At 40.3% G+C, this 21,442-nt stretch overlaps 1 protein-coding gene across 4 annotated transcripts in view; it reads left to right on the forward strand.

Moving 5' to 3' along the window:
- ECI2 (enoyl-CoA delta isomerase 2) overlaps positions 1 to 9,040 on the forward strand; it is a 33,604-nt gene extending 24,564 nt beyond the window's left edge. For all 4 annotated transcript variants that reach the window (XM_075084122.1, XM_075084121.1, XM_075084123.1 and 1 more), the window contains 5 exons: positions 386 to 488; positions 2,116 to 2,236; positions 5,325 to 5,414; positions 7,536 to 7,679; positions 8,499 to 9,040. In XM_075084122.1, coding sequence (XP_074940223.1) covers positions 386 to 488; positions 2,116 to 2,236; positions 5,325 to 5,414; positions 7,536 to 7,679; positions 8,499 to 8,654 — 614 coding nt within the window. In that variant the 3' untranslated portion in view covers positions 8,655 to 9,040. The remainder of the gene's footprint in view (positions 1 to 385; positions 489 to 2,115; positions 2,237 to 5,324; positions 5,415 to 7,535; positions 7,680 to 8,498) is intronic.
- Positions 9,041 to 21,442: the final 12,402 nt, after the last annotated feature.

Consider the following 21,442-nt stretch of genomic DNA (forward strand, 5'->3'; position numbering starts at 1 on the left):
ATGTTTCTCCCATCTTACTGTGTGAATGATTGTGAACTGACAGAAAAAAGAAACTGAGCAAATATGGAGAGAAAGAAATTTTTTTTTTTCCATCTGACACTGTTATGGAAAAAAGAGAACTTTTTTCTTCCCCTCAAATCCTTCAAATTTAATACTTTTTGGCTTTTTACTCATTGTTTTTCAGTGAATTGTCAGTCAAAACTTATTTTTAAACTCCTTTAAACTCCTTTAAAGGAGTGTGTATTCTTTAAGACAATTCATCTAATTACTTAATAATGTTAGACACTTAGAATTAAATGCTTTTGTAAATGTAATAAATGGAAGCTTCTCTTCTCTTACCTACTCAGAAAGCATTGGTGCATTTATTCGTATGTGTTCTCTGCAGGAAATGGAGACTACTATAGTAGTGGAAATGATCTGAATAATTTTACTAATATCCAGCCCAGTGAAATGGAGAAGATGGCAAGCGATGGAGCAGTATTACTCAAGTAGAACATCTTGGTTTCATATATGCATAAGTTACTGTAATGGGTAAATTATTATTTGCAGGCATTGTTAGAAAACACGACAGCAGGGACCCAGTTGTGCTACGATACATCCATTGAGATGATTGTGTCTAAGAGCTCACCGTGTGTGTAAACACAAATATCATGTGGGAGAATTAGTATTAATTGTCTGAAATAAATGAGATGAATATTCGAAGTCGATGCTAAGATATAATTTTATTTTTTAGTCCCCAGAGTTCATGCAGATATAATGACAAAAATAGCATTTTGACTGCATAGTTTGTAAGCTGCAATGAAAAATTTGTGGTGGTTTTTTTTATATCCAGTACTGTCTACATGAGCAGGACATGCCAAAATACCTTCACTGTCAGACTTCTTTGGATTGAGACGAGGTGTAAAGAATGTGTTCAAAATTGCCTAGGAATTCTGAGATCTTGGTTCCATTTTTGAGTCTGAATCTGCCTGTTAAACCAATTTATTTTCTAAGGCCAAGGAGATCAGGGGCATCATCTGACACAGTGGCCGAAATGTTTTTTTTTGGGACAAACATGTTTCTTTCTTCCCTATTTAAGCAGATTTTGTCTTCTCTTTTATCTCTGTATGTGATGATTACATCTGAGAGATGCTTGTAAGTTGGATTCCTTCCTCAAGCACTTGCAATTGTTGGAAAATATAAAATACACAGAAAAGCAATCAATGTTTTATATTTATATTTTAAAGATGAGCTGCAAGTAAAGTGCTCAGTTTTGCAGCTTTTACTTAGGCAAGCTGTCTGTGAATCACAGTTGCCCCTACAAAGTGATAATCATGCAGTCCGAATTTGTTGCGTAGATGTTATTCAGTGATATCTGGCAAACATTCCAGCCTGCAATGTTTTGTAGGGCGTTCAACTCAAAGCATAGTCTCACACGTACTTCATTGTCTTTCATCTTGCCCTTTTGAGAAGACTGTGTTTGCTATGCTGTTACTGTTACACAAGCACGGTGCTTCATTACAGCTGATGTACAGAGGTGCCAGAGAAGTGGATTTTTTTATAACACTGTTCACTTTTGAAAGATATTATATTTTTGAGAAAGTACTTTGCAGTTCTTGGGTGGAGTAGTAGCTGTCAAATGAAACAAAACACTATTTCTCAAACCCAGGCAAAACAGCACTAGGGAATTCTCTGTTGTGGTGACATCGCAGTTTTGGTGCCTGCTGGGGCTTCAATGCAGAACAGAAACTGAGGGAATGGATATCCCATGGGTGGAGTTGGGATGGATATATAGGCAGACAGATAGACGGGGCAGAAGGCTGTTCTTGTTAGTGAGCTGCATTCAGTAACTGTAGCTGGGGAGGACAGCACTTCCATAACTTGATTGCGGGAACTAGGAAAGCTGTGCTGTCATGTTCGTGTTCAATTCTTAGTTGGTAAGGAAATGCAAGTATTTCAAATAGTTCTTATTTTCTTTGTCAGAATTCATTTGGGAAGGGGCGAAAAACATATGCTACATAGAATCTGGCTCATGGGTTTGGTTTTGCAGTACCTAATCATGTATTTTGAAAGTTGTTTATATTTGATGAAAAAAACTAGGATGTGTCTCTTACATTCTGTTTTCCTTCTCTCCAGAGAGTTTGTGGGTCATTTTATTGATTTTCCTAAGCCACTGATCGCAGTGGTAAATGGCCCAGCTATTGGAATCTGTGTAACAATCCTTGGATTGTGTGACATTGTCTATGCTTCTGACAGGGTAAGTACATTACATAGCTGATCCCAAGGCAATCTTTAAGCCTCTTTCTGTAGCAAATATTACTTGGTTTGGGGTAATCTGACAGAAAAGAACACACAAGTGTAAAGGCTTTATATATCATGTCAAGGAAAGTCTATATTAATTACCAGCATGGGGGTGCATCAGCCAGTGATTAACATGCATGGAATTTCCCTGCTCAAGTTACCGTTATCAAGTTACTGACTCTGGTTTAGAAACTCTTTACTGTATCAGTGGGTAAAGTAAAGAGTAGCTGGTGTGAAATGATGGTTGTAAGGCCCCTTTCAGGCATGGGAGGGGGTGCAAAGGATTATTATGGAATGGAAGTGTAGTAACTGGCATTGTATCTAATCTGTGTGCAGAGGTAACTTTGGAAAAGCTTTGGTGTATTCAACTTAAGAATCCTTTTAAGGTAACTTGCCAAATACATAACCAAAAGCTATATTAAGGCATAGCACACAATTGCATTGTATGGCTTTTTTTTTTTTTTATGTTCTGGGCTGTTCATTTGTATAAGGTTATTAAAGAGATACAGAATGTAACCCAAGGTCTTAATTAATTTTAGGCAAGCTTTTGCTTGCAGAAGTGTCTGTGGCGGGTGATACTTTGACTCCCGCTTCAGCACTGTGTCAGATTTTTCCTCAAAGTCCCTGCTGGATTGGGTTTGTCATTATGACACTTAGGAAAATTGAGCTGCAAGGGACCAACTCCTTCTGCTTGCCCCATAACAGGATCAGCTGGGTCCATGTCAATCCTGACATATGCTTGTATAATGTGCATGATTTATTCAGTCTATTCTGGTCCCTAGATCTCTTCTTTTACTAAAAAATTGTTGGGTTCTCAGTCTTCCTCCCATCTGATCTTTTTTTTGGTATAGGGTGAATCTATTGTTTCTTGTTCCAGAATTTAAAGAACAGACTGTTTTCATCCTCCCTTACAATAGCCGTAAGTGTGCTTAGCCATCAGTGTACTTAGATATAGCTCAGGTTTACATCCACTCTCTGTCTTTTCTTTTTTTGAGCTAAACAGCTGCAATTCGTTCGTTGTTTCCTCATGTGCTTCCTTAGGCCTGCAGTCACATTCCTCTGAACTCCATCCAGTTGTTCTGTGTCTCTTTAAGTGTAGCGGTACAAACTGGACACATCACTTCAGCTCATGTCTTACTGATGCGAAGTAGAGCAGAACTACTTCCCCACGTTCTGCAAACTGTATTTCTGTTTTGACATCCCACAATGTTACTTAATTTACATACTTGTGATCTGCTGTAGCACCTGGATCCCTTCCTATAAAGTTGCCAGTTAAACAGTTGTCCCTATTGTAGATTGTATACTGTATACCAAGTTATTTGTGCCAAACTTTAACTTGTCTATATTAAATAGCATCTTCTTACTCATACATCTGCACTTTATTAAGAGTATTTTGAATTCTAATCACGTCACCCTCGGCATAGTATCTCCTACAGCCATAAGTTAATATAGGTTTAGTTGAAGTGTGAGCCAAATAAGCGTTAAATGTTTTGTCCTGTTAACATCCTTCTTTCTTAAAGGATTCATACTTTAGACTTTGAGATTCATACTTGAACTTCCTTTTACTACGTGTATACGTAATCATTGGTAAATGCATCTTATTTTTGCCTTGTATTTCTATTTTTTTAATCTCTGCATGCTTATATTCATTTCATACTTAGCTGTCTGACATAGTTTTCACTTTCTGTGTACTTGCATTTAAAGTCGGTGCCGAGCTCGTGATTTATGTGAGACAATCTGTTAGTACCTTCCTACCTGCCATGGGACAGCTTTTGCACCCTTGGTAACAGTTCTTTGAGGATTTCTGTAGGGTCTAGCTTAGCTTTTCACTTAGGTTAGTCTTCATGAAAACTTTTTTACTAACTTTGAGTTTATGGAAGCCTTCTCAAAGGTGATTGTTCTCTATTCTTCCCTTCCCAGAATTGTGAACTCCTGTGTAGTAAGGTCATTCTCATCCAAATTACTACTAAATTTCACATTCTCCAGTAGTTTGGGTGGAGAGCCTTAGGCATTGATTACCTACTCCAGAAGTGGCCAGCTTTGCTATGTCCAGGTTCTGGTTTTATTCTCAGCCAGGTGTTCCCAGAGCAGATCATTACCAACCACGTTTACAGGACACTGTGCAGCCCAGTCTGACAGCAGATCAGCATTTTGGGCGGTCAGTTAACATTGACTTCTGCACTGGATTTTGCTCCTGTTTTTGGGGCACCAGTTTGTGCCCCCGGTATAGTTCATCTCCCCTTGCTAAAGCAGGACCGATCACACTACCCTGTATCTTGGCAGATGTTGTCTAATCTCTTCTTACAGTGATATGTCATTTTCTTCTGAGGAGGTCTATTGATCTTACTGTATGGCTGTCTGCAGTACAGTGAGAGATGACTACCTTCTATTACAGTGAAAGCTGCATTGGCAACTTGTGCGCTCTTTGTGTTTCAGTTCATGTTTTTAAATGAAAATAAGGGCAATCATTTTGTCTTCCTTGCTTAAAGTTGATTTAAGTAGTCAAAACATAAAATTCTGCAGTTCAGTTCTAACTTGCAATTAGGGTATTGTTTTGGATGATCCCACGGCGCATTTCTGCCACAGGTTCTTCTTAAATTTACATAAAATTTGAGGAAATAAGATACAATTACTTGAATTTCTCAGGAGTAGAATAAACTTAGTGTGCCTTCAGAATGCAAAATGCTCTTTACCTCTTAAGTTATTTGGGCTATGTATTTAATAACTTTTAGCGCAGAGTATATGAACATCTCTTCTGTAAAGATTTTGCACATGCAAATTAGTTTCTCTAAGCACTGCATTCAAATAAGGCAACTTCATCAATGGTGTGGCTATGATAAGGGAGCTGAATAACACAAAGTCAGCTCTTAGGTGCATTGAGAGGTATGGTATTTAAAGACTATTATGGTATCAGTACAAAAGTACTTCTGGTAAACTCTGTCAGAGTAGAACCTTTAAAACAAAAACTAAATCCTAGTATTTTAGTCCAGTGCTCTGCAGTGAGATTTGATTTTTTTCTTTCTTTCTTTCTTTCTTTCTTCCAGGCTACATTTCACAGCCCGTTTAGTCAACTTGGACAGAGCCCAGAAGGGTGTTCCTCTTACCTGTTTCCAAAAATCATGGGCTTAGCTAAGGTAAGAATGTTTGCACTGTCTGTGGGATCGTCTGACCCTTGTGTGTTGGGATCCTCCAACTGTAAGAGCAAGTGGAGTCACAGCAAGAGTCCTCAAAGAAAGCTTCTGTTTGCATCTTCTGAAACAAAGATCAAGAAATGTAATGACCATGTCAGCACAGGCACCACAACAGAGTAATGACCATTTGTAAAGCCATACTGTGATACTGATAAAAGTTTTCTTTCCCATGGCTTCTTCCACCTTCTTGAGACAATTTCTATATGGCAAAAGTTTGTCTCTTTTTTCCAGCAATGGGAGGGAATGATGTAAAGAAGGATTAAAAAAATAAAATAAGAGCACTCTTAAGAAATATCTTAGTTGGCCGCCTTTATCAGGCAAGGGAGCAAGTGTTGCAGTAGTTTCTGCCAACCCTGTAGGAAACTTGTATTCAACCATTCCTCCAAATGTGAATGTGAAGCAATCCATTTATGTATTTACTTCCAAACCTTTTAAATTATCTATTTTGTTCTAATATATATTGGCCTTCTGTCCATACTCTTATTTTTGCTGTCTACTCTAGAAATAAGGAACCTAAATAATAGTAATTTAAAAAATATAAAAAGAAAAAAGGAGACAGAATCTAATTTTTCTTTTCTTAGAACAGCATAACTTCCTTTCTCCTTCTTTTGATATCCCACAGAAAAAAATCTGGATAGTTTGAAATACTTCTGCTATTATTGTCTGCGTTAATGTGTTTCTGTTTAGCAGGGTTTAAATCTGTAAGGAATAGAGCAAGTGCTTCATGTCTATTGTCTATTGTTCTCTATGTCTAGAGCTATTGTTCTCTATTGTGCTTCATAAACATCCAAGTGTCAAGGGTAGCTTATTCAGTACCTACCAGTACATGTTCTAGAAATCTTGGAGTCACTGCAGGAAGTGAACGAACACATTTATGATGTGGTAATTTCAGGTGACAAGCGTGGAGCTCTGCTCAAAAAGACATGTAGACTCTTGGTGAGCAATAGGAGCTGGAGGCATCAATAGTGGTGTAGCCCAGGGATTGATACTGGGTCTAATACTTATTTAACCTCTTCATTATGGCCCAGTTGATGGGACTGAGTACACCCTCAAGCAGATGATACAAAACTGAGAGGAATGGTTGATACACCAGATGTGTTGACATTCAAAGGGACCTGGACAGGTGGGAGAATTGGAGAATCTCATGGACTTCAGCAAAGTAAAAGGCAAAGTCCTGCACCTGGGAAGAAACAATCCCATGCACCAGTGCATGCTGGGGTCTTACTGGCTGGAAAGCAGCTTTGGGGACCTGTGTGTACTGGTGGACTACAAGTTCCCCGTGGGCCAGCAACACGCCCTTGCAGCAAAGACGGCCAACAGTATTCTGGGTTGCATTAGATGAAGCATTGCTAGCAGATTGAGGAAGGTGATTCTTCCCCTCTGCTCAACACTGGTGAGACCACAGCTGGAGTGCTGTGTTCAGGTCTGGGCTCCGGCTACAAGAGAAACATGGACATACTGGAGCAGGCCCAACAAAGAGCTGCAAAGATGATTAAGGCACTGGAACATATTACATATGAGAAGAGGCTGAGAGAGCTGGGACAATGTTTCCTGGAGCAGAGAAGGCTTGGGGGAATCTTACCAATGTTTATAAATACCTGATGGGAGGGTGTAAAGAAGATGGAGACGGATTCTTGTCAGTGGTGCCCAGGGACAGGACAAGACGAAAGGGGTACAAATTGAAACACAGGAAGTTCCATCTGAATGTTAAAAAATAATTTTATAATGAGGGTGGTGAAACATGGGAATACGTTTTGCAGAGATGCTGTGAAGCCTTCATCCTTGGAGAAGTGTCTTCATCCTTGGAGATACTCGAAACCCAAGAGGACACAGACCTGGGCAGCCTGTTCCAGCTGACCCTGCTTGAGCAGGGGCTTGGAACTAGGCAGTATCTGGAGGTCATTTCCAACCTCATCTATTCTGTGATTCTGTGCTCTTGTCAGAGGGCAGACATTAACAAGTAAGAGAGTAATATAAATGTGACTTGGATGCTTGTACCTTTCCTATCAGATTACTCCAGTCTTCTGTCTGGTTGAATCACACTTTCTACTTTTCTTTATATAGGCAAGTGAGATTTTGCTTTTCAATAAAAAGCTGACTGCAGCAGAAGCCTGTGCCCAGGGACTTGTGACTGAAGTCTTCCCCGACAGGACTTTTCAGAAGGAAGTTTGGGCAAGATTAGAAGCTTATGCAAGCCTCCCAAAAAATGTCAGTATTTTAAGTTTTTCTCCACCGTGTAAGCCTGTAGTGTTCCCAATCCTCCTGCCAAACCTATCCTGTTACTTGGCTTCACTTCATCCTTAATTGAAATAACAAGCCTCAATATATTTTCCTTCAAGCACAGATCTGTCCTTGCCCTTTGCTGCTGTGAAACAGAGTACCTCTCTTCTACCCTGGTTGAATCTAAGACAGTGCACTGTACACAGAGATTCAATGGCTGAAAAGCCTTAAAATCTAATTAATCCTCTGGCAGTCTCTGTGTGCATGCGTTGGATGCCTTTTCTTAGATTTTTATTTTGGCAATAGCTTAGGTTTAAGAGCCTTATCGCTGATTCTGCAGTATTAATTGTACCGTGTGCACTGTGGGTGCTCAAGGTGATGCTGGGTGGCTTTACTTTTTGCTGAATTCAGACACCCTGTTCGCTAGTTCAGATTTTGCAAAACTACTTGAGTCACAATGGTGTTGTGTTACATTGGACAAGAGGAGACACTTGTGCCAACTGCCGATAATGTAGGTTGCATTTGGGACTGCAGACAGTTGCACAGATTTTCCTTTGTATGCCCATCTACTCTGATTATGAGCACTTAGCGGGCTGCTGTTTTGCTTCCCATGAACCTCCTCCACCTTATTAGCAGTCTTAATAATTAAATGCAATAATTATTTCCAGCAAAAAGGTTGACTAAAAGCTGAAAAGTGCAATGCTAATACAACTCTGAATTCCAAAGTGTTTATTGTGCTGTTTTGTGAAACATTAAATTCAGGAATAGAAAGCATAACTTCCTAACGTTCCTCTCTTTCTCCTCCAGTCCTTGGCAGTGTCAAAGCAACTGTTACGAAGTATGGAAAAGGAGAAGCTCCATGCAGTCAACAGTAGAGAGTGTGAAGTCCTGAAGGAGAGGTGGTTATCCGATGAATGTATGAATGCTATTGTCAGCTTCTTTCAGAAGAAATCAAAACTCTGATCTTCACCAGCAGAGTAATTCACCTTCTGGCAATAGCTTAACCTGCCCTTATCATTAATAAACTTTCTCTTCAAATAATAATTCTTACATCTTTTGATATGGTATATTTCTGTTCTGAGTACTGGCTTAAAACTCGTTCATAAAATTAATACTATGGTATGTGCCTTGGATCCGTTATGGATATTTAGGCTGGGGAGAAAAGGTTCATTTTTCTGTCAGCAGCAGTGATGTTTCTGAATAATACTAAAGCATATTGTCTTTCAAAAGAAGCAACAGATTCAATAGTACCATATTTTGATAGCTCAATAAATGTCTTACGAGTGATGCTTTATTCATCTGTGGGGAAGGAAATACTGTATTAACGAAAAATAAATACAAGTATTTAATTACTGTTGCACTGATTCTTACTTCTTCTGTTAAACATATCCTCAGTGAGAGCAAAAGTAGTTCCTGGAGGTGTATTAATATAATAGTCTTACAAAAAGTAATCACTTGACTAACTTGAAGGTTCTCAAAGATGTTTCTTGTGAGCTTTATGGTTCTAATCTTAAATATGTTTTTCCATTAATTGCTTCATATTGCCCTTTTTCTCTGAAAAAATCCTATTATGATAGTATGACCTTTTACTGTAGCCATTTTGGAGTTAAAATAACAAAACAATTATTTTTGAACAGGAAAATTTCTCCACTTTTCATGGAAGTCTTTGGGTAGAGAGTGTACCAGGCACTGCACAGGACAGGGTCAGGCTGCTGGAAGTAGGTAGGCATTTAGCTCATGCCAGCAAAAGGAAATGGGGGAGAAGCCTCTTAATGACAAGGAGCTGATAGTTTAAAAAAAAAATAAATCTTTAATTTCAGTGCTCTAGACTCTGGTCTCAAGAGCACTGATGGTGAGAAGCCCAACAGGCGGCACTCTGGCCCTGGCCCTGCGTGTTTAGGCAGGTGTGTGCATAAAAGCAGGGGTGCAGCAGGTGCCTATGGCAATGCGGAGGGAGGCTGGTGTAGGTGCAGCAGAGGTTGAGGTGGATGCCGGTTTCTCCTCTGGATGCAAATGCCAGAGCGCTGGGGCGCAGCACAGGGGTGGGAGCTGCTGGAGCAGAACAGCGAGCTGTCAGAAATTGATGTCTTTGTGTCACCAGGGTGGCTTGACCAAGGCTTGTGGTGCAGCTGTCAGACAGTTGCCTGTGTCCGGGCAGCATGGACGTGCAGGATGGCTGCTCGCAGTGGCACTGCTGCTTCAAAGGGTAAGCAGGTCATAAAGTCCAGACTTTGCCTCCAACATGGTACCTGGCCCTTGGGATTTAACTACTGAGAAAGAAAAAGATAAATGGGATCAGAGAAAAAAATGAGCAGCGTGGGTATGCATCGCTCAGCTATGCTACAGCAGCTAAATTTGATGCTGAGAAGTATTAAATGTATTTAGGGTCCTCCTTAACCCTCTGTGAAGGTTGATGCTGCCACACAGGATTTACCAAGAAAAACAAGTCTGCTGTCACACCAGGACCAGGATGGCAGAAGCAGGGCCAACAAACACAGGTAGAGTGAAGCGGTAGAGAGGTACAGGGGAGAAGGAGAGGGTAAATCTGCCACGGAGTCCAGAGACCAGCCTTGGACCCAGCTGACAGGAAAGAGAGGGGAATGAAAATAATTTCCTGCTATCATGAAATAACATGGAAAGGACTGGGGAGGGCATTCTCCTAGCAGATGTGAAACAGCCAAAGGGCTTTTGCCTTCCCTCCCAGTGCCTGCAGAGGGGACGTGGCCCCAGGCCCCAAGGCCTGATGGTGGAAGGAAGGCCATCTCTGTGGGGCGGCGTGCAGGGCCCGTGCTGTGGTGGGGTAGAGGGGTGGCCGAGGGCCAGGGCACAGTGGCAGGAGAGGCAATGAGAGAAGAAGCTGAGGTGGAGAAGCCAGGTGGGAGGTGAGCGCTGCTGGCAGGCTAGGCAAGCTCAGGGCCACCACAGTGCCCCAGCCCCATGCGGCAACAAGACTCCACCATCCCACCCAGGTGCATGCACCTGCGGACGGGACAACCGTAGGGCTGCTGGCAAAGAGCCCCACTGAAGCAGGGGGTTGCCCAGCGGGGCCACGCTGCCTCTGGGCAGGCGTTGCTGGGGCGTCCCAAGGTGTGAGGCTCGGTGCTGGCTGCGAAATGGCGGCAGTTGTGTGGGGTGAGGAGGAGGCCAGGAGCTGTGGCCCTGGCCCAGGGCAGCCCCTGGGCTTGGGGCAGTGCAGGGGACGTGCCTTCGGGACCAGAGGGTGAAACATGGCTTTGTCTTGCCGAGGCTTTTGTGGCTCGTATGCTTTTTTTATTTTCCCCCACGCTGCTCACATGAGCCTGAAAGGCTTTCTGTGGTGTTTTTATGGCATGGTGGTGGTGTAGGGGTGGCCACTGTTGGCATAGCTAGGGATAAACAGTTGTTCAGTCTTTCTAAAGCTCTTAATCAGTGATAAAGTTTAGTAGATTTAGTAGTGCATTTTGTGTGTGTGATGTGTTTGCTTCCCTCAAGGGAAAATGCAGCCATTGATAATCTTTTGATGGATGAAATAGCAGGAACTGGGTTTCCTTGATCAGCATACATCTTCCAGCAATGAGAGATGAACAATTACTGGTTTTGTAATGAATTAGAACTGCTGAAGTATTTTTTCCTTTCTGACTCTCTATGAGTAATGAGAATAAATCAACATCGCTTCTAGGGAATAGAACTCCTGGTTGTTTGTAGTTAATTTTTTAAAAGTTAAATCATTGTCTCAGATCACTTACAAAGTTCACTTCATAACTTTCTTGTTCACAAAATATTTGTTTCTGATTAGCAGCATCTTTAGTAATTTTTACACGTTTTTATAGGTGTCCAGTATTAAGAACAACAGAACAAGTCTGATGGATCTTTTCAAGCAATTTCTAATTACTCCATACAACTCAGCAAACCTAGACACTCTTTTCTGAAATAGTCACCTATTAATGATATTTATTATAATTGGACTGTGAGGATTACATCAAATGTTCTTGAATGTTCTTTATGTTCCCTTCAAGGTACGACCATTGGGTGGTGTACATCTTGCTAATACAGGGGTGCAACGTACAATAAAATTCAGGTCGCACTTGGCACAATCATACACATGCTTAATAATCTGCCTCCATGTTCGTATAGAATCACAGGTAAATAATCAAATAGATCATACAGAAATACCAATGGCAAGATCTGCACCTAGGTTCAGAAAATAAGGTGTTGTAAGCTTCACTGGATATTAGACCTGCAACATTCATTGATTGTATTCATTACAGTTACTGCTAATACAACACCCCTTTGACTAAAAGCAGATTTGATACCAGCAATTAGAAATCCAAAGTCTGTCAAAACCACAAAGCTCTGCATGTAATAGCATTGTGAAACATTAGTGATATACTCTATATTTTTATCATAAATGATTCATTTATTTTAAGGTTGCATCATGATGCTGGCCTTTATGTTTCTGGCATTGCATTTACAGTTCATTTGTAAATATCCCATAACAACTCTACTGTGTTAAAGTGCCTCTCCCTTGTTCCAGCCGAACGTGAACATGTCCATAAGGACAATGTAGTAGATCTCATATCTAAACAAGGACTTTTAAGGTTTTCAAACAAGTTAGAATTTATGATAAAAAACCCTAAACCATGGCAATTCTTAAAAGGTTCCTCCATCTATAACCTTTCTTAGATACTTAGGGACAGACAACTATGCATGTTATATAATCTTCTTGTAGTACCTAACAAAATACTGTCATTCACAAAATTTTCTTGGAGGATCAGTTCTCTTCTTTGATTTGCAACTAAGCTAACTTTAAAACGCACTCTATTGCCTGTAACAAGTGAAATGCAATATCAATACATTTTAGCTTTAAGTAGGTGGGATAGGTCTAGAATGCAACATCTAAAACCTGGGGCAAAAAAACCCAAGCCAAATCCTGTTGTGACTTATTAACCACTTCTCCATCCAATATAGTCAGGATGTTTACAGTTGAAAGCAGTTTGTATAGAGTGTTTAACACAATATTGCTTTAATTAGTTGCAGTGGAACACACCTGTGATAGCAGTTCAGCAGCTTCTCACCGAGAAGGTTACGCAGCCCAAGACGATGACTAACAAAACTGGCAGCAAAGCCTGCAGAGCGTTGTAAGGCAATCTGCTCAGGGTTTGCAGAGGGCTGGAGCAAAAAGGCTAAGATTGCTATTGTCATATTGACTGAAACTTTGGGATTAAAATATAAATCTCTACAACTGAAAATGCAATAGTAGCTTGTCAGGCACTAGGTACTCCGGATCAAAGGGGTTTTTCCTTCTCTTCTGACACAAAACAGCCAGACTTTCTTCAGGCCTTCTCTGATCGGCACCCAAAGGTCAGGTTGAGAGCTGGTAGGATACTGATGAGGACCTCGTATCTATTAGTCTGCCACAAGTGGGTACAGGTGAGAAGTGTCCTTTGAAGGAGTGCCAAGCTGCATGCAGATGGTTGGTTGTAGCACTGCTGCAGAGGGGTTGTGGTGCAGTATTCACCCCTATGTGAATCCTCCTGCTGTCCCAGGGCTCTCTCCCTGAGCTCTGCACTCCAGTCTGAGGTGTTCTGTTCTGGGACCTACAAACCTCATGAACCAGTGCTTTTCATGAGTGCAAAGTTTACAGGCACCTGTATTATGTTAGAGATATACTGTGCTAAGAATATTCTTTAAAAATAACGTTTGTAGGAAGACATCCTTTGTTATGGTGTAGTGTAGTGTTAAAAGTTGGAGATTTTTCTAGCACATAGATCTTTCTTTACTTGTCCTCCAAAGCACGCCTTTTTTTCTCTGACTATGCTACTTAGTTTTATAGAAGTTATTTTTTCCCTACCTAAAATCCCAGTCTTGTTCAAATGCGGACACAGCATTTGAGGCATGTTGTTAAAAGCCAAGTTCAGCTCACTGAAACTAACAGATACATGCTTGTAACAGGTTAAAACTTTCTAGTAAAAGATCAAAGAAAAAAAGTGATAATTTCGAAAGTGTCTTCACATGCACTATATCTCAAATTGGTTTGTTCTTTTTGCAGGACTCTTGCAGACTTCCAGTGGACCTATTGCTAGATTTGAGGTCTTCTGAAAATAAGTGTAGCACAACACAGGTGGACTTTGTTCGCCAAATAAATTAGGTATCCTGTTCTATTTCTTATTCCTTGTGTTCATTCTGAAAAATGTTTCTGATCTTTAAACAACACTGTTTTCCTAACTTTAGCTAACTCAAAATATCAGTGAAGAAGGAATGTTTCATGCCTGGAAGAAGACACATAATGAGGGCAAAATTGCTGTGAGCAGGTAAAATAATGTTTTAATGATTATATCAAATTAAACTGAGTAGTTAATGTCATAACCATCCAGGCAGGCTGAACAGGTGAAAGCAATGCGTGCAAAGACATGCTAGCACTCTGTGGAATTAAATATCAACAGGTAATTATCAGCTTATATATTTTTCTAATTGGAGCACTCAGAGGGCTTTTATTAATTGATGTAAATTTGCTTTCACTAAAGTTAAGGGAGGGCACTTGGGTGGTAATAAACAGTGTGTTCAAGTAAAAGCCTTTAGTCTCTTCTACAGCGTGTTATTTTGTACTGTAGTTAGAACCTGAGGTTGCTTGAGATATCTAAGTGTACCATTCATTAACTCCATTATTAGTGTAATTTCTTCAATAGATCCTCTGTATACTCTGCCTGATGCTGGCTCTCATTATTAAAGGAGTAGTGTACAGCAGAGAGGGAGATTTTTGTTTGGCTGTTTTTCTTTTATTGGTACTGGGCTTTGTCTTCCAGTTTAGTTAACACCCTAGAACTGTAAGAGCCACATCAGTACTTTTGATTACAAACAACATTTCTTATGCACCACATATTCTAATGTGTAGGAAATATTTGCGTGGATTGAAAGCTTAATCTGAAATTAGAATAATTCCCTTACCTGTTTTCCCTAAATGTATATGTAAATAAACTGATGGTATCTCCAGTTGGTATCCCTAATGATAGTATATGTTCACCTTAATTTACCTTTTAATGGGTAGGATTTCATATTTTTCAGCCAGTAAAACACCTATTGCAAATGTATTTTTTACCTGGCATTTTAGATAGAAGTAGTATAACTAATCTTACAGATAGGAAATAAGGAATTCTTTACCTATTGATATGAGGGTTAATTTAAAAATCTAGAAAAGATTTACATAGATTAAAAAAAAATTTAGAAATTAGAGTACTTGCAGAAATTCCATGGAGTTTGTAGAAATATTCCTAAAAGAAGATAACAAAACTATCAGTAAGTTGTTACAATTTGCATTGATTGAAGAGATATTTTGCTGTCTCACAGCACTGCTGAATAGTTCTATTTCTTTTTGTCCTTTAAAGTGATTAGATTTGAGTAATGTTTTAAAACTTTTTTTAAAAGAGTATCTAAGCCACGAAAAGGCAGAAGCTAACTTCTGATCATATTGTTCTGTCAGCCCTGATCTTCTAAGTATGTGCGACTTTACCTTTCTTTTGTGGGACAAGGACAGGATGCGAAGTTTTTTTATCCAGTCTACTATTTTACGAGGAGATGCAGCAGAAGATACAATTAAGTACTTAAAGTTAGCGGAGGGAGTTTCCTGGAAATCTCCTCCCTGCTCTGCAGTAATAAAACAGAACAAAACAGTCTGTATTTGTCAAGGACAAACAATATCAAGCTGATTTAATTTCCTTCAGTAGTGTGACTAGCTTGGTGTACAGGTGAACAGCAGTGAATGTAATGTAAGGTTTAGAAAGGTTTTTGTGCTGTTCTGCTATGCAGCTGCCATAAACAATTCCAGAAAATGCTATCTAGATTAAATCAGAATTGTAGAGTTGTAGAACTGGCAGAAACACTCTATTAAGCAGTAGCCATCAGATTATCAAAGTGAGAGGGCAGACTGGGATCTGACAGGAGCTTATTCTGGTGTTGCTTTTGCTCAGTGTGTTCATGAATGAGTTGGATGTCAGGAGAAAGCAGCATATTATAAAACATGTGGCTAACACCAAATTTTAAGATCATCTTGGTGAGTTGTATTGTTCCTAATCAACAGGACGAATTTCAATAGGGAAGCACCTCTCCACTCATTCTACTATTACTGAATTTTCTTTTGATGATTCTACTGATGCTGAAATTAGATACCCCAAGAACGGACATAATTGCTCTAAAATGGTTACCTCGGGACTGTTTCAATAGCGATTACCTTATTTTGGCAAAACCTGAAGTAGGTTTGTTTGAAGTTTAGTTCTCACTAATCTGCCCGTCAAGGGAGAACAAGTTCTGCCATATAGGTAAGAACCCAAAATACAGGCAAAACCATTTCTATTAAGCACTTTCCTTTCCCAACCCCTCCACTTCCTTCATAGTTCTTTATCTCTGAGAATGTGCTCTTCCTTTGTGCTTGTTGGAAAACATAGAGAAAGGTGAGACTAATGGGGTAGAGTGGGGGACTCCCAAGTTTCACTACTCTGTGCTGTAGCTAGCAGAGAGCACACTGGTTTTTGGAGGGTTTGTCGTATGCTTTTGCAAGCTTTTGGTAAACTGTATATTTCAAAAGATTTAGGAAGAATCTCGCGAGACTGCGCTTCCCATTACAGGACGTTCTTGTAGCAGTTGTGCCATCTGCTTCTATAGGAAATCAGGAAAGCAATGAAAATCTGCTTGCTTGTCTCCACTGGGAGTCAGCTGGAAACTAGGAGAATCGTGATGGTGGCTTCTGCCAATCTCTCCTTCCCTACTCCAGAAAACCTGGTGGAAGTCCAGTGGCTTAAGCAATGCTCAGGAAAGACAGATCATATTTTACTTCTGTGATGGATGGTAAACCGAGAAACATCTTAAGCTTTTTTCAACTTTTTTAACTTGCATTTGGTGCAAAATCATCTTGAAACAAACCACAGTTTCCCTTGTGCATTTCAAGCTTCATTTCCTTTTACCATTCCTAATGCAGATAAACACCTTGATATCACTTTATCTTCTTCTTCTGGACATTATCTTAATACAAGTATTCAACACAGGGCACTAGGCTTCTCCTGATTATTGGAACAAAGGCTAGAACACCTTTGAAACCCAAATCAGACTGCTCTGGTTTTTGTTATTTTTGCCCAGTATCTAGCTGTGTTACGGCAGCTTGGATAGTTTTTAGTTTGTAACATTGCAACACAAACTCTGAACAAGACTCTGCTTTGTCACAGTAAAATTTCTTTCATGGAGGGTCAGCTGGAAAGGAGCCAAGCCAGGAAACCTAGAAGGTGGTACATTGGCAGTAGTTTGTTGTATTTGTTTTGATGTCTTGGTCTGTGCTAGTGTTTGCTTTGTTCTGTAACTGGTGTATTAGAAAAGCAAAAATATGTACTGTGTTTTGAATCCAGCAGGAACAGTACAGAAAAGGCCCTCTGCCTCCCCCTGGCCCTAGGAGCACAAGAAGCCAAACTGGGTGTGCTCATTCTTGTAGGAGTCCAGAAGAAACTTGGAAGTATGTTACACAGGATTGGTTTCAGCCTTTGGAGCTGAACATGGCTCATGTAAACTACAAGAATGAGTGGAAACACCCATTTTCCAGTAGGAGATAAAGAACACAGGATTCCATTTTTTAAAACAAAAGTCACATTACATTTTTTTGACAATAGAGTGGATGAGTTGCAGGTTGAATACGTAATACCCTGAAGAGAAAACCAGAAGATAGGTAATTCAGCATGACATTCGGCAATCTTGCATTTGTACTTGAGTGAGGAAAGTAGAGTTGGGTTTTAGTTGCTTGTAGGCGTTGAAAAACAGTTTGAGCAGTTAGTCCACGTTTATTGTATGCTTAAATCAAAGTAGCAACAAATTCCAAATAAATCTGGTGGAGTACTGCTTTCCTTCTTGTGGCATGGAATATCAACAGCTGTACCCTTAGCATACAGAGTATAACAACGGTCAAGAACTTTACTGGATTCAGCAGGGCCACTATTTCACTTCTAGTACATCAGCTTCCTCTAAATGGAATCCCCAGTTTATTTCTGTTTCTTTCCTCAGACACATCAGTAAGCCTCCAGTGGAAACTCAGCTCACATAATTCTTAAACGTCTTTGCTGCTAATCATGCAGTGGGAGGAAATGTGAATGACTGTTAAACAGCATCTTATACCAATCTTCAGCAAACACCAATAGTAATCTGCTGGTCAAAAGCAGATTGGGGTATTTTTTCAATACTGGAACTGAAGCCATTATTCCTAACTTTGAGCCTGCTACTGAATGTAGTACTGAAGGTACCCTCTCTGTTTCTGAATGTAGTTTTGGGTTACAAAATGGTAACACAGACAACAGGAAGAAAATAATGCACCGGAGAATGAAATGATAAATGGTGGTTTGCCTAAATATTTCAAAAGCATGGATTTGAAGTTAAAGCCATAAGCAATAGAAAACAACATGAAAACATAATACTCCTCTCTCCTCCTTCCCCCAGCATTCATTAGTCTTTACAAACAGTAGTCTTTTCAAAATAGGGTAACCACAAGTTAGGTTTCGAACTGTCCCCAGAGGCTCTGATGTAAAACTGTTCTCTCGTCTACTGGAAATGGAAGGAACGCAGCATCTAACTACAGTCCAGGAGAAGATCAACACCTCACAGCTGCTACCTGATGGTTGTCAGCAATCGACCTATTTCTAAAAGTCCACACATCAGTCAGCCAGGGCTACCTCATTCTCCCCATTCTCAGGCAGCTTTTTAATTAAGAAAAAATTCCAGCTGCTTTAGATGTGGGCAGAGCTGTTCAAACAGCTGTGTTTGCCAGTGCTGTGGGACAGGCAGGTGCATAGTGGAGCACCCACTGCTGGCAGTTCAGGCACGGGGGAAGTTAGAGCATCATGTGATGCTCCAGAGAGCTCCAAGACACCTACAGTCTTAAACTATATGCCCATGAGGAGATCTTCCTCTCGCTGTTGCTGAACCAAGCTCTCATTCAGCTCTTGTAGCAAGTTCAGAGTTACAGTCACCAAATGCAGCTGCCACCTACTCCTTCTACTCCATTGATATCAACAACATAGGACTCAAACCTCTTCAGAAAGAGCTCAGTAATGAATAAGCTTTGTTTTGTGTCCTGGTTTCAGCTGAGATGATAAAGTTAATTTTCCTCCTAGTAGCTGGCATAATGCTGTGTTTTGGATTTAATATGAGAATAATGTTGATAACGCACTGACTTTTTCATTGTTGCTAAGTAGTGCTTACCCTAGTCTAGGACTTTTCAGCTTCCCACGCTCTGCCAGGTGCACAAGAAGGTGGGAGGGGGCACAGCCAGGACAGCTGACCCAAACTGGCCAAAGGGGTAGCCCGTACCATGCGATGTCATGCGCAGCATATAAGCTGAGGGCAGTTGGCTGGGGGGCGGCAATCGCTGTTCAGGGCTGGGCTGGGCATTGGTCGACAGGTGGTGAGCAATTGTATCATGCATCACTTGCTTTGTGTATTATTATTATTACTACTACTACTATTTTACTTTATTTCCATTATTAAACTATTCTTATCTCAACCCACGAGTTCTCTCACGTTCACTCTTCCAATTCTCTCCCCCATCCCACCGTGGGAGGAGTGAGTGAGCAGCTGCGTGGTGCTTAGTTGCCAGCTGGGGTTAAACTTCAGACACTTGTCGAAAAGGTAGACTCTTTCTCTCTTGCCCTCGCAAAGCTGAAATACACTAATACTGAAAAATATTGATTTCTTGAATTCCTACATGTCGTGAGTGAGTCTCAGTCAGCATTGCTGGTTTAGTGTAGATTATAAGTTAAGTCAGTAAGAGTTTTCTTACTGTTTAGAAGTGATGGGTAGTAGTACCTCGTCAGAATTAAATACAACTGTTCTAAAAAAAAAAATAAATCAAATTCCATTCATTTTATGTGCCAGGATTTTGAGACATTTTGTAAGACCTTTTTATAGAACTAGCTGGCACCTAACTGTCTTCTAAAGGGCTTCTCCTTGCTACAATTACAGATTTTTCAAAATAATCATAGAACAGTCATAAAAGGGAGCATGCAGACTGCTTGTTAATTGCAGTTATATTACTTAGCATAAATACATTGGAACAGTGTAAAAGTGGTGGTATGACTTAGATACAGCCTCTGGACCACATTCTGACTGCCTAAAACTGGTGTGGGCTGAAAGCTTTTCAGGCTCCAGTGGAATTACTCGTATTTACCTTGGGGTAAATAGAATAATCTGTAAAATAGCTTACTGGTAGCTAGACTGTTGCCTGAGACCGAATGATGGGTGGCTTTGTAAATCAAATACATACATGAGGTAAGGAAATATATTTACCCCTCTCTCAGAATGTGGGACTAGAACATGTTCCTGTGGACTCTTGGATTTTGGGGGATAGCTATTCCATGAAAACCTCCATAAACTTTTATGAGTGAATTACATCCTTGATTTGATCTTTTTGTCTATAAGGGCATTGTTTCCATTAAGTGTGTGTTTAGACTGCATTCATTTCTCTGTCTGTGTACGGGAGCTTCCCACACATGAATTTTGCTAGTTTTTGCCACTTTAAAATTCATCTGTGGCTTCAGGCATGCAGGTCTTCTGTGAGATGTCTTAAATTGCTCTTAATTGCATATAGGCGATTACTGCGTAATTAACCACATGGTAAGGGAATTTCTGGATTACTTTTAAAGAATAAAAACCTTTAAAAAAACCCTTATTGATCTAGGCATTATTTGGGATCCTCATCTAAACATAGCTGAATTTCTTACTAAGCCTTTCTGAACAGAAATACAGTAATTACTTGCAAATAGGAATGGACCTGGTATATTAGCTTTAATGAGCTAGCAGAGCAATTTGGGTCAGGTTGTGAAATCACCCATTTCCTATCCTGTCAGACGATAAACAAATTTGCTCTGCCAGATTTATTTAATTTAAGCCTCCTAGGGGGAGAAAATGGAAAGGCGTTGAGCGTGTTTCAGATTTAACTTTAAAACTCCCAGAAAGAGTGACTAAACTGCCATCTTCCTGTGTGTAGGAGACCACTCAAAGGAAGAGTGATTGCAAGGAGTCCTCTTGCTCAGCCACGATGGGACGTCTGCATTCAAGAGCCTGAAGGGAATGGTGCCTTTACCGGACTCAGCCAGCTGGCTTAGCCTGTCTGGATATTAAATCCAGACTAAATTTTGTAAAAACATGGATGGAATTCTGTGTGTTACCTGTCCAGATGCCCAGTAGATACACAAGTAGGTGCGGTCTGAAGGTCAGCTTGGCTTTAGTTGAGCAGAACTTTGTTCTTTCCTACGGAAAGACTGCATCCCAAATGTAGGGCTGTTCTATACCGCACGTCTCATCTGGATAATGTTTTTAGGATGAGCTGTTTTAACACAGGAGATGGATTTGTAGAATGTCCGATCTTTTGGTGCATTTAGGTAAGGTAAAGCTCCTTCTATAAGTAGTATGTGAAGTTCAGCTTCCTCATTCGATGACAGGGTTTAGGAGCAGAAAGAATACAAAAAGATTCACAGATGGGCAAGTGTGACAGCTCAAAGCCACTGCCAAGGGGATTTGCAGAACCTCCCATTTTTTGTCAGAAATCATGAATATTAGTTCTGCTGCACCTGGTTGTAACATGTTCAGTGCCATTTCTACAGGTCAGCTCAAATTCAATAAATTGCAGGAAAAATATTCTCCCATTTATTCTACATGAGGTTTTTATGCATTGGGCGAGAACTATGGTGACAGAGAGGGATAGGACTTACGAAAGGATAAGCCTTAAACATTTGTTTTACTTTAGAACC

Source organism: Phalacrocorax aristotelis, chromosome 2 (genome assembly GCF_949628215.1).
Source record: "Phalacrocorax aristotelis chromosome 2, bGulAri2.1, whole genome shotgun sequence".
Lineage (NCBI taxonomy): Eukaryota > Metazoa > Chordata > Aves > Suliformes > Phalacrocoracidae > Phalacrocorax > Phalacrocorax aristotelis.